This window comes from Trachypithecus francoisi, unplaced genomic scaffold (genome assembly GCF_009764315.1).
Source record: "Trachypithecus francoisi isolate TF-2019V2 unplaced genomic scaffold, Tfra_2.0 Lachesis_group7, whole genome shotgun sequence".
Classification (NCBI taxonomy): domain Eukaryota; kingdom Metazoa; phylum Chordata; class Mammalia; order Primates; family Cercopithecidae; genus Trachypithecus; species Trachypithecus francoisi.
In genome coordinates this window covers 55931221-55944154 of record NW_022681472.1, presented here as the reverse complement: position 1 = coordinate 55944154, position 12934 = coordinate 55931221, and the positions used below count along the sequence as shown (strand labels likewise).

The 12934-nt window shown below is 37.3% G+C and overlaps 1 protein-coding gene across 6 annotated transcripts in view; it reads left to right on the top strand.

The window, feature by feature from the left end:
• RGS22 (regulator of G protein signaling 22) overlaps nucleotides 1-12934 on the top strand; it is a 161630-nt gene that overhangs the window by 60540 nt on the left and 88156 nt on the right. For all 6 annotated transcript variants that reach the window (XR_004435283.1, XM_033202830.1, XM_033202831.1 and 3 more), the window contains 3 exons: nucleotides 4312-4426; nucleotides 6199-6324; nucleotides 7252-7353. Coding sequence is in view for 5 of the 6 variants with exons in the window: in XM_033202830.1 (XP_033058721.1) it covers nucleotides 4312-4426; nucleotides 6199-6324; nucleotides 7252-7353 (343 nt within the window). In the remaining variant the exon portion in view is untranslated. The remainder of the gene's footprint in view (nucleotides 1-4311; nucleotides 4427-6198; nucleotides 6325-7251; nucleotides 7354-12934) is intronic.

The following is a 12934-nucleotide window of genomic DNA, read 5'->3' as shown; positions in this document are numbered from 1 at the left end:
AACTCAAGAACAACTGGAGAGTTTTTGTGTGTGTGTGTGTGTCATTTACTGAAATTGTTTTATTCTCAAAAATTAGAAATATAAACATAGTTCAAAAATAGTGGCATGCTATACACTTGTTTAGTGCCTTTTTTCATTTTAAATTTTCATTAAAATATCTTAGATTTTTTTCCATAGCAGTGATTGTGCTATAGCAATAGATATACTGTAATCTATTTTGATTCTTATTCTTGTCAACTTGCCTCCTCCTATGTCTGCTTCTTTCATTTTATACCATACTTTGCATTTGTATTCTATTGATGGACATGACGTTGTTTCTATTTTTTTCTGTTACAAACAGCGTTATAGTGGATATTCTTATACATTGCTCTATTTCATATATATATATATGTCCCCGTAAGGAAAGCATTGCCTTCATTTTTCAGGTGATGAAACAAGTGAAAAGACATACAGGCATGAGTTGAGAGAAAAGTTGAATTATTCAACATTAACTCAACAATTAATATTTGTTGAATATATATATAGTATTTCATATATATGATAATTTCCTAAAAGAATTTTTGAGTCAAAGCTCATGTGCTTTTTAAATTTTGCTAGATAATATAAAATATCATCAGAGTTATAACAACTTATACTTCCTTCAGCATATATGAGTGCCTTTTTTTAACCATTCCTTTCCCAACATAGTATGCATTACCCTTGCTGAACAGATATATTTTAAAAACAGTATTTCTTATTTTGACTGAAGTTGAACATTTTTAATTATGTTTAAGAAGTACTACTTTATTTTCTGTGAATTTGTTATTCTCAGAAGGAGGAAAACCAGGACTGGAGGAGGCAGATGATTTTAATTTGGCGTACTTCCTAGGTGAATGCTCCAGTGTATAGTACAGTATCTGGCACATAGTATGTGTTCAATTAATATTTGTTGACTGAAGGAATATAGAGCCTAAAGTATTCTTTTGTTTTGTTTTGTTTTTTTGAGATGTCTTACTCTCTTGCCCAGACTGGAGTGCTATGGCGTTGAACTCCTGGGCTCAAGTCATCCTCCCACCTCAGCCTCCCAAGTAGCTAGGACTACAGGTGTGTGTCACCATGCCTGACTAATTTTTTTTTTCGTAGAGCTGGGTTCTCACAATGTTGCCCAGGCTGGTCTGGCCTCAAGCAATCCTCCCACCTCCCAAAATGCTGAGATTACAGGCATGAGCCACCAAGCCCAGCCAGTACTCCAGGGATGAGATGAAACTATATTGGGTTTCAGTTTCTCTACATCCGAATTTTTTGTGTATTGACAATATGAATTTTATCTCAATAAAAAATGTAAAACTACATTAGAATATACATTGGGATATACATGTTCAAAACAGTTGAAATATAGGTTTGGAGCCCAGGAGAGAGATCAATTGCAAGTAGAAAATTGAGGAAGCATTACACTTTAGTGGAGAGTTGAAGCTATGGGCATGGATGAGATGATCATGAGAGAGAGAAAGAGCAGTATATAATGAGACCTAAGTTATCAAGGTTTATAGTAAAGGCAGAGAATAAGGAACTTGAAGAGAAGACCAAGAAAGGGTAATCTGAAAAAAAAAAAAAAAAAAAAAGAAAGGGTAATCTGAGAGATGGGAGATGTACAAATAAGGAAAGAGTGGTGTCATAGAAGCCAAGGGAAGGAAGAATTTTAGGCCAGGAATGGTGGCTCATGCCTGTAATTCCAGCACTTTGGGAGGCCAAAGTGGGTGGATCACTTGAGGTTAGGAGTTTGAGACTGGCCTGGCCAACATGGTGAAACCCCATCTCTACTAAATATACAAAAATTAGCCAGGCATGGTGGCTTGCACCCTGTAATCCCAGCTACTCGGGAGGCTGATGCAGGAGAATACATTTAACCCAGGAGGCAGAGGTTGCAGTGAGCCCAGATTGTGCCACTGCATTCCAGCCTGGGCAACAGAGTGAGGCTCTCAAACAAAACAAACAAACAAACAAAAAAACAAAAAAAACCAAACAAACAAAAAACCAGAATGAGCAGAATGAGTTGGGAAGTGTCCCCTCCCCCTTCTAATTTTTTAAGAGTTTGGGAAGAACTGCATATTGGTTCTTCTTTAAGTACTTGATAGAGTTCACCAGTGAAGGCTTTTGGACCCAGGCCTTTTATTTGCGTGGGGTGATACCAAATTATTGATTTAATCTCTACTTGCTATAGGTCTATTCAGGTTTTCTTTCTTTTTGAGTAATTTTTGGTAATTTGTGTCTCTTTAGGAATTTGTTCATTTCATCAAATTACCTAATTTGTTTGCATATAGTCCTAAGTATTCCCTCATAATCCTTCTAATTTCTGTAAGGCTGGTATTGAGGTATCCTCTTTTATTCCTGAGTTAAGTAATTTGAGTCCTCTCTTTTTCTTGGTTAGTATAGCTAAATATTTTTGTTTGTTTGTTTTTCATGTCTTTTTTTTTGAGACAGAGTCTTACTCTGCCCAGCCTGGAGTGCAGTAGCACAACCTTGGCTCACTGCAACCTCCACCTCATGAGTTCAAGTGATTCTCCTGCCTCAGCCTCCTGAGTAGCTGGGATTACAGGTGCCTGCCCCCACCTCCGGCTCATTTTTGTATTTTTAGTAGAGACTGGGTTTCACCATGTTGACCAGGCTGGTCTCGAACATCTGACCTCAAGTGATCCACCCACCTCGGCCTCCGAAGTGTTGGGATTACAGGCGTGAGCCACCGTGCCCAGCCACTAAAAGTTTTTCTTGGTTAGTCTAGCTAAAGGTTTTTGTTCTCATCAGAAAGAGTATTTTTAAGGTGAAGACTTGAGACTGTGGATATGCATAGAATAGAATCCAGAGGAAATGAAGAAGCTGATGATATATGAGAAAAATTGAAGGTCTCCATATTAAAAAGGAGAATAGAGGAACAGGTTCAAGAGCCAAGGGAATGAGATTAACCATGGTCAGGAGGTGGGGCACTTCTTCCTGAGACAACATGGAAAGAAGTAAGGATGGGTACAGGTGGATATGTTTGTTGTTCATATCAAGAATGCTTTCAGCTGCAAATACCAGAAACCTAACTAACAATGGCTTAGATGAATTGACCTAATTTTTCTCACGTAACAAGAAATCCCATGATAGGCAACTGTCAGTGTTGGTACAATAGATCAGAAAGATTAGGGCCTGAATCTTTGTGATGCTCTTGGCCTTTCCCTCATGGTCAGCAGTGTTGCGGGTCCTAATATCAGGCTTTCAAGTCAGAGTGGAGGAGGAAGGGCAATTTCCATTAACCCTCTCCCTCTTGTCAGGAAAGCAAGCTTCTCAGAAGCTCCCTAGCACATTTCATTTTGTATCTCATTAGTCACAACTGTGTCTCATGGCTATGTCTCGCTGCAAGGGAGTCTTAGAAAGTTAATGTTTAGCTTTTTCAGAATCTCAGTGGTACTGTATATAGAAACATGCCATTCTGCTACATGAGGAAATGGAAACTGAAGCATGTTGTACATACGTTTTGTGTGAGAAGAAACTGCAAGGTAATCCGCTGATGGAGTGGAGTGGAAGTATATTGGCAAGGTAGAATAGGCATGTTTTTTGGAGCAAGAAAATAAGGCTTTAGAATAATTACAGCATGGATGTGGGAGAGGGAGCTGGATAAAAAAAATAGAAAAAGATAATGTCTAAAGTCATTAGTCTAACTCCAAAGTCTTCCATTATTTCACCCCAAACTAATCTATATAATTCCATATGAATCTCACCTCTGTGAGGATTACATATTATAATATGAATTATATCTAGCACAATGTTTGGTATGTAGTATATAATGTTCACTTTTTAATGTTAGTGTCTTCTTGCCTTAAGCAAATTATCTTTGCTGCCTTTTAAACAAGGATTTCCATACCCACCTTCATTTATTGCTCACTATTTTCCTATCTAAGGAGCCCCTCTATAACACATTAAAATTTTTTTGAATTTTATTAAAACACAAATAAATATTTTATTTTTAAATTACTAATATAGGTTGAAGGAATTTCTCATTCTTGCCCTCTCAAAATATTTATTATCCATCCCAGTCATTTGGCATCTATAATAAACCCTCTTGAATTCATCTAACCAGCAGTTATTTTGAGAATTGTCTTCCTGTATAACTATGACTCATTTTCTGAACCACCACTTCAGGGCTAGAACGATGTTTATCCTTTTATTCCTGAGTCACATTGCTCAGAAGTACTCTTAAGATTTGGTGCTATGTATACCAAAAGTGCTCAGAATTTGTTTGTTGATCAGTTAGTTCTCATTCTTATAATTTTAGTTCTCATCCTTATAATTTAGGTCAAAGCACATGTCAGAAAGCAGCAAAGTCATTCACTTAACATCTTTTACTGACATTTCTGAATGTCTCAAGCCCCAGCTGGATAGAAGATACACTTATACAGAAGAACCTAAGGTGAGTATTTTGAGGACTCATAAATATTTTGAGGACTCATAAAATATGAGTCCTCATATTTTGAGGACTGAATAAACCTGATTGTTCATTTAACTGATCAATATCTCCTGATTTTAGAGAATTTGTATTGATTTATCATAATATTTTATCTTTACTAAGCAATACATTTGATTTTTTTCCTTGCTAAAGGATTTTTACACAAATATTTCCTCTGTGTTTTCCTTTTGTAGTACCATGGTTCTGTATACTGCATTGATTACTGTTTTCAAAGATAATGGTGTTCTGGTTTTGGTATGATGACACTTGAAAGAAAAATGGTATTTGATATTACATTTTAGAAGCCTATAATTTTTTTTTTTTTGAGACAGAGTCTTGCTCTGTTGCCCAGGCTGTAGTGCAGTAGCACGGTCTTGGCTCACTACAATCTCCACCTCCCTGGTTCAAACAATTCCCTGCCTCAGCCTCCCAAGTAGCTGGGACTATAGGTGCATGCCACCACACCCTGCTAATTTTTTTTTTGTATTTTCAGTAGAGATGGGGTTTCACCATGTTGCCCAGACTGGTCTCGAACTCCTGACCTCAGGCAATCCGCCTGCCTCGCCCTCCCAAAATGCTGGGATTACAGGCATGAGCCACCACATCCGGCCGAAGCCTAGAATTTTTAAAGGGCAGGGTGTTTCCACAGTACAGCTACCCTGATAATATGGATTTAATGCACTAGTTCTAGATGAAAACTTCACATTCACTAAGAATTATACTTTAGGTAGAAACCTTGGCAGTCCTAATACCGTCTGAACACTTAGCTATAATTTTGCGTAACTATTTATTTTATTCTATGCAAATGGTACCCCATTTCTTTTAATTAGTTTTTTTCCTACTAAAATAAGGATTTTTTTTTTTTTTAGTTTGGAATGCTGACAGTTAAACACAGTAAAAACATTAAATTCTCACTTCAGAATTTGTTTAGCAGGCAGATAGAGAGGTGGAGAAATGGAGAGACAGTAGGACAAAAAAAGAGTGAGAACCTTACTTAAACCCTAAATTTTTTGTACCATTATTGTCTTATTACAAAGAAGTAGTCTATGAGTTCTGTAAAACAAATAGCAAAGAGTTAAACTGAATAGTAGATGCCCTTTCATATTCTGAAGTCACTCCTGTGCTTGGAGAAATAGCCAGCTTTCTGTGTTTCAAAAATTGTATGAGGGTTGCCAGTGCTGTTGGCAGAGAAGCCTATAAACAGCAAAATTTTATGAGAACTTATACTGCCATTTACACTGTGCAGACCATGACCTACACAGGGTGAGACTGTCCAAGAGGGACCCCCTAAGGATAGTTAATGAGCAGCACCAAGAGGCTTTAGAGATAGTTCTCGTCATAACCCTCTGTAGCTGTAATAGCAGCACTTCAAGGCTGAAATAACATTAAATATGTATGAAAGAGGCCACCAACAGGATTTGAAATACTCCTAAAATGGTCTTACTTTGCCTGAAACATGAAAATAATTGAGGCTAGGAAGTTGTTACAACATTAAGTTTAAAATCAGATTGGTTTATAATAGAATATATTCTGTGGCCATAGTTGGGGCTCCACAAATGAATGTTATATGACTCTCAAATGCAAACATACTGCATTAATTACATATATGGTACAAAAATAAAATAGTCCAGTGGGAAAATGACAGCATGGTAGAGTTTATGAAATCCTGTTGTGTAATGCCATAAAAAAATTACCATGTTTTTTGGTGGATAATAGACTTCTGTTTTGTTATGTAGGTTAAAACCATGTCAGATGTTGGTGCCTTGGGAGGATTTGACATGGAACATTTGTTGCAATCTTTGTATGTAGAAAACAGAGCTGGATTCTTCTTTACTAAATTCTGCGAGCATTCAGGGAACAAGGTAGAAAAGAATTATTTAAAATTTAATTTTATAATTTTACTTCATTTAAAAATAAGAGACATCAAAAAAATTAAGTGCTCACATAATTATATCTGATGTTAAAATTCTCATCTGTGATAAGAAAATTCATATTTAATATTTAGTAAATATTTAAGCATCTCAATTATAATTATTTTGTTCATCCTACAATTACAAATTACAATGAATAGTGGCAAAATTATTTCCAGTTGATTTTTCAAAATTAAAAAAAAAATCAGTCTTACTTTTGCTAAAATGAAAAGTATTGGCCAGGTGCGGTGGCTCATGCTTGTAATCCCAGCACTTTGGGAGGCCGAGGTAGATGGATCATTTTAGGTCAAGACTTGGAGACCAGCCTGGCCAACACGGTGAAACCCCATCTCTACTAAAATACAAAAATTAGCTGGGCGTGGTGGTGCATGCCTGTAATCCCAGCTACTCGGGAGGCTGAGGTGGGAGAATCGCTTGAGCCTGGAGGTGGATGTTGTGGTGAGCCGAGATTGCACCCCTGCACTCCGGTCTGGGTGAGAGAGTGAGACCCTGTCTCAAAAGAAAAAAAAAAGTGTTTAACTGGTTCATTTACTACAGTAATGTTTGATTCTGCGGTAATACACATTGCCCATATATATCAAAATACGTGGTTACTCCTTAACTGTTAACTAGAATATTTACTGTTTTAATGACTAATTATGTGAGAGGCATACATAGAAAAAATATAATCTTCCAGCAACAATATCAGTAAATATTTTGTGTGTTGCCAGTTTGTGATAGAAGATTAAAACCATCTTAAATTGAACCTGATTTATGGTAACAGCAAGGAGCTAAACAATTACTTATATTTGAAATTAGAGCTTTGTAAGAGTTTTAATAATTAGGTGGTAATAATTTATGTACTTTTTCCATCTGTAGTTGTGGAAGAACAGCGTGTACTTTTGGTTTGACCTGCAGGCTTATCATCAGCTTTTCTACCAGGAAACACTTCAGCCTTTTAAAGTATGCAAGCAAGCACAAGTACGTAGTAAATAATATTGGTTCAATGTGAAGCACTAAGTACACAGAGAAATGAAAATTGTGTCCAGTCCCAAACAAGAGAAATCTGGGATCGCAGGCAAAAAGGCAGCAATTAAATTGTTGCCATGGGATTACTTTATTTAAATGTCAGCAGAATATTATTTTATAATATGATTTGTGAGTTTTCAGTTTTATCTCTTTTATTTGGTTTGCTTTATTTTCTCTTGCCAACTACTTGTTCTTCTGATAAAGAATGTCTCTCTCTCTCACTTTTTTTTTTCTAATTTATACCTTTTGGTTGGTTGTGAGTGATTTAAAAGAAAACCCTGAGAATGGACATGTAATGAATCACTGAAGTGATTGGGAGCAGAGACATTGACCAATGTTACTCTCTGAGCTTCCTGCAGATATCAGCTGTTGTACATATTAGGCTGTTGACTTGGTATGAGCAGGAAAAGATGTTGACTATGCAGTGCAAGCCCCATGTAGTTGTTCAGGCTTCAGTTCTGCATGCCATAGGAGACAGACACTCAGGGAGTAGAGGAAAGAATGTTTCAAGACCACCCTGAAGCCAAATAGAGGAGGAAAGAAAAAAAAAAAAATAGAAGGGGAAGAACAGAGGTTTCTCTGTAAAAGGAGACAGAGAAAATAGCCTCTTTTGTGGGGAAGAAGGAAAAGGAACAGAATTGTGACTCAAGCTGACTTATTTTCGCAGTTTTTTATTTTCAGGCTCTTCTGTTCTTTTTTGGAGACAGGTCTCCAAGCCTAGAAAAGTGCTAATCACTTCTATATCTGTTCACCACTTAAGTGATTCTTACAATCCAGAATAACTGCATTCCAGAGGACCTCCCCCTGAACAATGCTAAGGAAACTAGCTTCATCATTTTATTTATTATCTTATCATCTTATTTGATGTATCATAGTGTACCGCTGGATGTTCATAGTTACTTCCCCCACCCTGACTCTGGCATTAGTAACTATGCTTTGTAAATCAACTGACAGAGTTTTGTACTTTTTACTGTGAGAATAAGGACTTCAGTTCCTACATAGCCCATATCTGTCTCCATGAAATCATGAAATTATATGTAATTTACTAGCACCATTTCTGAGACCACACAGTTGACTATTCTGTTTGTTAATCTTTTACCTGTAATTCTCTATTTATCCTCCTCCTCCTAACCTATTGCCCCAATCTGTTCAAGTACAATGCATTACTTTTATATGTTTTCACTACTATAGAGAGTATTCCTCCAACAATCTTCAGCTGCCCAATTAAGTGAGTTTTTTCCTTAATAATTTTCATATTTCCATGACCTTGTAAAAGAGAAAATTCTATTTGAGCTTGGTTTACTTGTTAATTATTAGTAATAAATGATTGTAAAACCACACAGTTTTGGTTACTTGAAGGTGGAGATTCTGTTTTGGGATTTTCAATGTCTATAAGGTTTTTATCTTTTCCTAGGTTCTCTTTTGGATAATTAAAACGGAGTGACAGGAAAACAATGGAGACATTTGCTTTTAGGAATGAAGAAAGATAAGAGAAGCAAATCTATGGTTTTTTTTGTTTTTGTTTTTGTTTTTACATACTTGCTCTTTGCATCTATAGTTATTTTACTTTGTCTTACTTTTTTATTTATTTACATTTTTAGAGACAGGATCTTGCCTTGACACCCAGGCTGGAGTGCAGTGGAGGGATCATAGCTCACTGCAGCCTTGAACTCTTGGGTTCAAGTGATCCTGCTGCCTCAGCCTAAGTGCTGGGATTACAGGCATGCACCATCACGCCCAACTTTATTTTTCTGGTTAGAGGAGCAATTGTCTAAATTGATATAGGTTTTAATTATCCCAGGTTTCTGTGACTTCAGATACAAGAACTGCCTGTAATACTATAATCCTAGAGATTCATGTTATGGTGTGAAATGCTATTTGTTTCTTTATAATACATATATGGTTCTCTTCAGGGGTAAATTTACAATTTAGATGTTTGGATTGATAATGCCAATGGCAGAATACAATAAACTGGACTATGTTAAAATTGCTATGGGCCAGGTGTGGTGGCTCATGCCTGTAATCCCAGTACTTGGGCAGGCTGAGGCAGGAGGATTGCTTGAGCCCAGGAGTTCAAGGCCAGCTTGGACAACAAAGTGAGACCGCATATCTATAAAAAATTTAAAAAGTAGCCAGGCATAGTGATGTGCACCTGTAGTTGCAGGTACTGGAGAGGCTGAGGTGGGAGGATCGCTTGAGCCCAGGAGTTCGAGGCTGCAGTAAGCTATGATTGCACCATCACATTCCAGTCTGGGGGGCAGAACAAAACCCTGACTCAAAATAAATAGATAAAGTTTCTATGAACTTGATTTTATATTGTTTTCAAATATCTGCCAAGTTGTATGCTAGGAGACCGAGATTGGATTTCAAGAGACTTACAGGATTTTCTATACATACACCCTGAAGTTTTATTGCCCCATGAAATATTGCAGAAATATCTTTATTCAGGCTAGATGGGGAAGGGCATATCAGTAACAGTGATTAGCATGACTAAAGAGTCCAAGAGTTTGAAGTAGTGTCTTGGGTACGCCCTGAAGATTTCACCACATGGCTTCAAAATAGACTAGTACCCAGTTGGAAACCAATTTAAATGGTGTTGGCAAGGATAAAGGGAATCACCACCATAGTGTAGAGATATCTTTGACCCTAGCAACAGCTTGCCAAGAAACAATATACCACTGCTAAGATTTGGATTTGGAGACTAGATTGTTCCTATAGATAGTTCTACGGTCGTTTTTTTTTTTTTTTTAATTTGGAGATTTGTCTTTTATTTCAATTTTATTTTATTTTTTAAATTTTATTATATTTTAAGTTCTAGGGTACATTTGCACAATGTGCAGGTTTGTTCCATAGGTCTACATGTGTCATGTTGGTTTGCTGCACCCATCAACTCGTCATTTACATTAGGTATTTATCCTAATGCTATCCCCCCACCAGGCCCCCCACTCCCTGACAGGCCCCAGTGTGTGATGTTCCCCACCCTGTGTCCAAGTGTTCTCATTGTTCAATTCCCACCTGTGACTGAGAACATGCAGTGTTTGGTTTTCTGTCCTTGTGATAGTTTGATGAGAATGATGGTTTCCAGCTTCATCCATGTCCCTACAAAGGGCATGAACTCATCCCTTTTTTATGGCTGCATAGTATTCCGTGGTGTATATGTGCCACATTTTCTTAATCCAGTCTGTCACTGATGGACATTTGGGTTGGTTCCAAGTCTTTGCTATTGGGAATAGTGCCACAATAAACACACATGTGCATGTGTCTTTATAGCAGCGTGATTTAAAATCCATTGGGTACATACCCAGTAATGAGATCACTGGGTCAATGGTATGTCTGGTTCTAGATCCTTGAGGAATTGCCACACTGTCCTCCACAATGGTATACCTAATTGACACTCCTACCAACAGTATAAAAGTGTTCCTATTTCTCCACATCTTCTCCAGCACCTGTTGTTTCCTGACTTTTTAATGATCGCCATTCTAACTGGTGTGAGATGGTATCTCATTGTGGTTTTGATATGCATTTCTCTGATGACTAGTGATGATGAGCATTTTTTCATGTGTCTGTTGCCTGCGTAGATGTCTTCTTTTGAGAAGTGTCTGTTCATATCCTTTGCCCACTTTTTGATGGGGTTTTCTTTTCTTGTAAATTTGTTTGAGCTCTTTGTGGATTCTGCATATTAGCCCTTTGTCAGATGGGTAGATTGCAAAAATTTTCTCCCATTCTGTAGGTTGCCTATTCACTCTGGAGGTAGTTTCTTTTGCCATGCAGAAGCTCTTTAGTTTAATTAAATCCCACTTGTCTATTTTGGCTTTTGTTACCATTGCTTTTGGTGTTTTAGTCATGAAGTCCTTGCCCATGCCTATGTCCTGAATGGTATTGCCTAGGTTTTCTTCTAGGGTTTTTATGGTTTTACGTCTAACATTTAAGTCTTTAATCCATCTTGAATTAATTTTTGTATGAGGTATAAGGAGGGAATCCAGTTTCAGCTTTCTACGTATGGCTAGCCAGTTTTCCCAGCACCATTTATTAAATAGGGAATCCTTTCCCCATTTCTTGTTTTTGTCAGGTTTGTCAAAGATCAGATGGTTGTAGATGTGTGGTGTTATTTCTGAGACCTCTGTTCTGTTCCATTGGTCTATATATCTGTTTTTGTACCAGTACCATGCTGTTTTGGTTACTGTAGACTTGTTCTATAGTTTGAAGTCAGGTAGCGTGATGCCTCCAGCTTTTTTCTTTTGGTTTAGGATTGTCTTGGCAATATGGGCTCTTTTTTGGTTCCATATGAATTTTAAAGTAGTTTTTTCCAATTCTGTGAAGAAAGTCATTGGTAGCTTGATGAGGATGGCATTGAAGCTATAAATTACCTTGGACAGTATGGGCATTTTCATGATATTGATTCTTCCTATCCATGAGCATAGAATGTTATTCCATTTGTTTGAGTCCTCTTTTATTTCATTGAGCAGTGCTTTGTAGTTCTCCTTGAAGAGGTCCTTCACATCCCTTGTAAGTTGGATTCCTAGGTATTTTATTCTCTTTGTAGCAATTGTGAATGGAAATTCACTCATGATTTGGCTCTCTGTTTGTCTGTTGTTGGTGTATAGGAATGCTTGTGATTATTGCACATTGATTTTGTATCCTGAGACTTTGCTGAAGTTGCTTATCAGCTTAAGGAGATTTTGGGCTGAGATGATGGGGTTTTCTAAATATACAATCATGTCATCTGCAAACAGGGACAATTTGACTTCCTCTTTTCCTGATTAAATACCCTTTATTTTTTTCTCTTGCCTTACTGCCCTTGCCAGAACTTCCAACACTTTGTTAAGTAGGAGTGGTGAGAGAGGGCATACTTGTCTCCTGCTCGTTTTCAAAGGGAAAGCTTCCAGTTTTTGCCCATACAGTATAATATTGGCTGTGGGTTTGTCATAAATAGCTCTTATTATTTTGAGATACATTCCATCAATACCTAGTTTATTGAGAGTTTTTAGCACGAAGGGCTGTTGAATTTTGTCAAAGGCCTTTTCTGAATCTATTGAGGTAATCATCAGGTTTTTGTCATTGGTTCTGTTTATGTGATGGATTACACTTATTGATTTGCACATGTTGAACCAGCCTTGCATCCCATGGATGAAGAAGACTTGTTCGTGGTGGATAAGCTTTTTGATGTACTACTGGATTTGATTTGCCAGTATTTTATTGAGGATTTTCGCATCGATGTTCATCAGGGATATTGGTCTAAAATTCTCTTTTTTGTTGTGTCTCTGCCAGGCTTTGGTATCAGGATGATGCTGGCCTCATGAAATGAGTTAGGGAGGATCCCCTCTTTTTATATTGTTTGGAATAGTTTCAGAAGGAATGGTGCCAGCTCCTCCTTGTACCTCTGGTAGAATTTGACTGTGAATCTGCCTGGTGCTGGACTCTTTTTTTGGTTTGTAGGCTATTAATTACTGCTTAAATTTCAGAGCCTGTTATTGGTCTATTCAGAGATTCAACTTCTTCCTGGTTTAGTCTTGGGAGAGTGTATGTGTCCAGG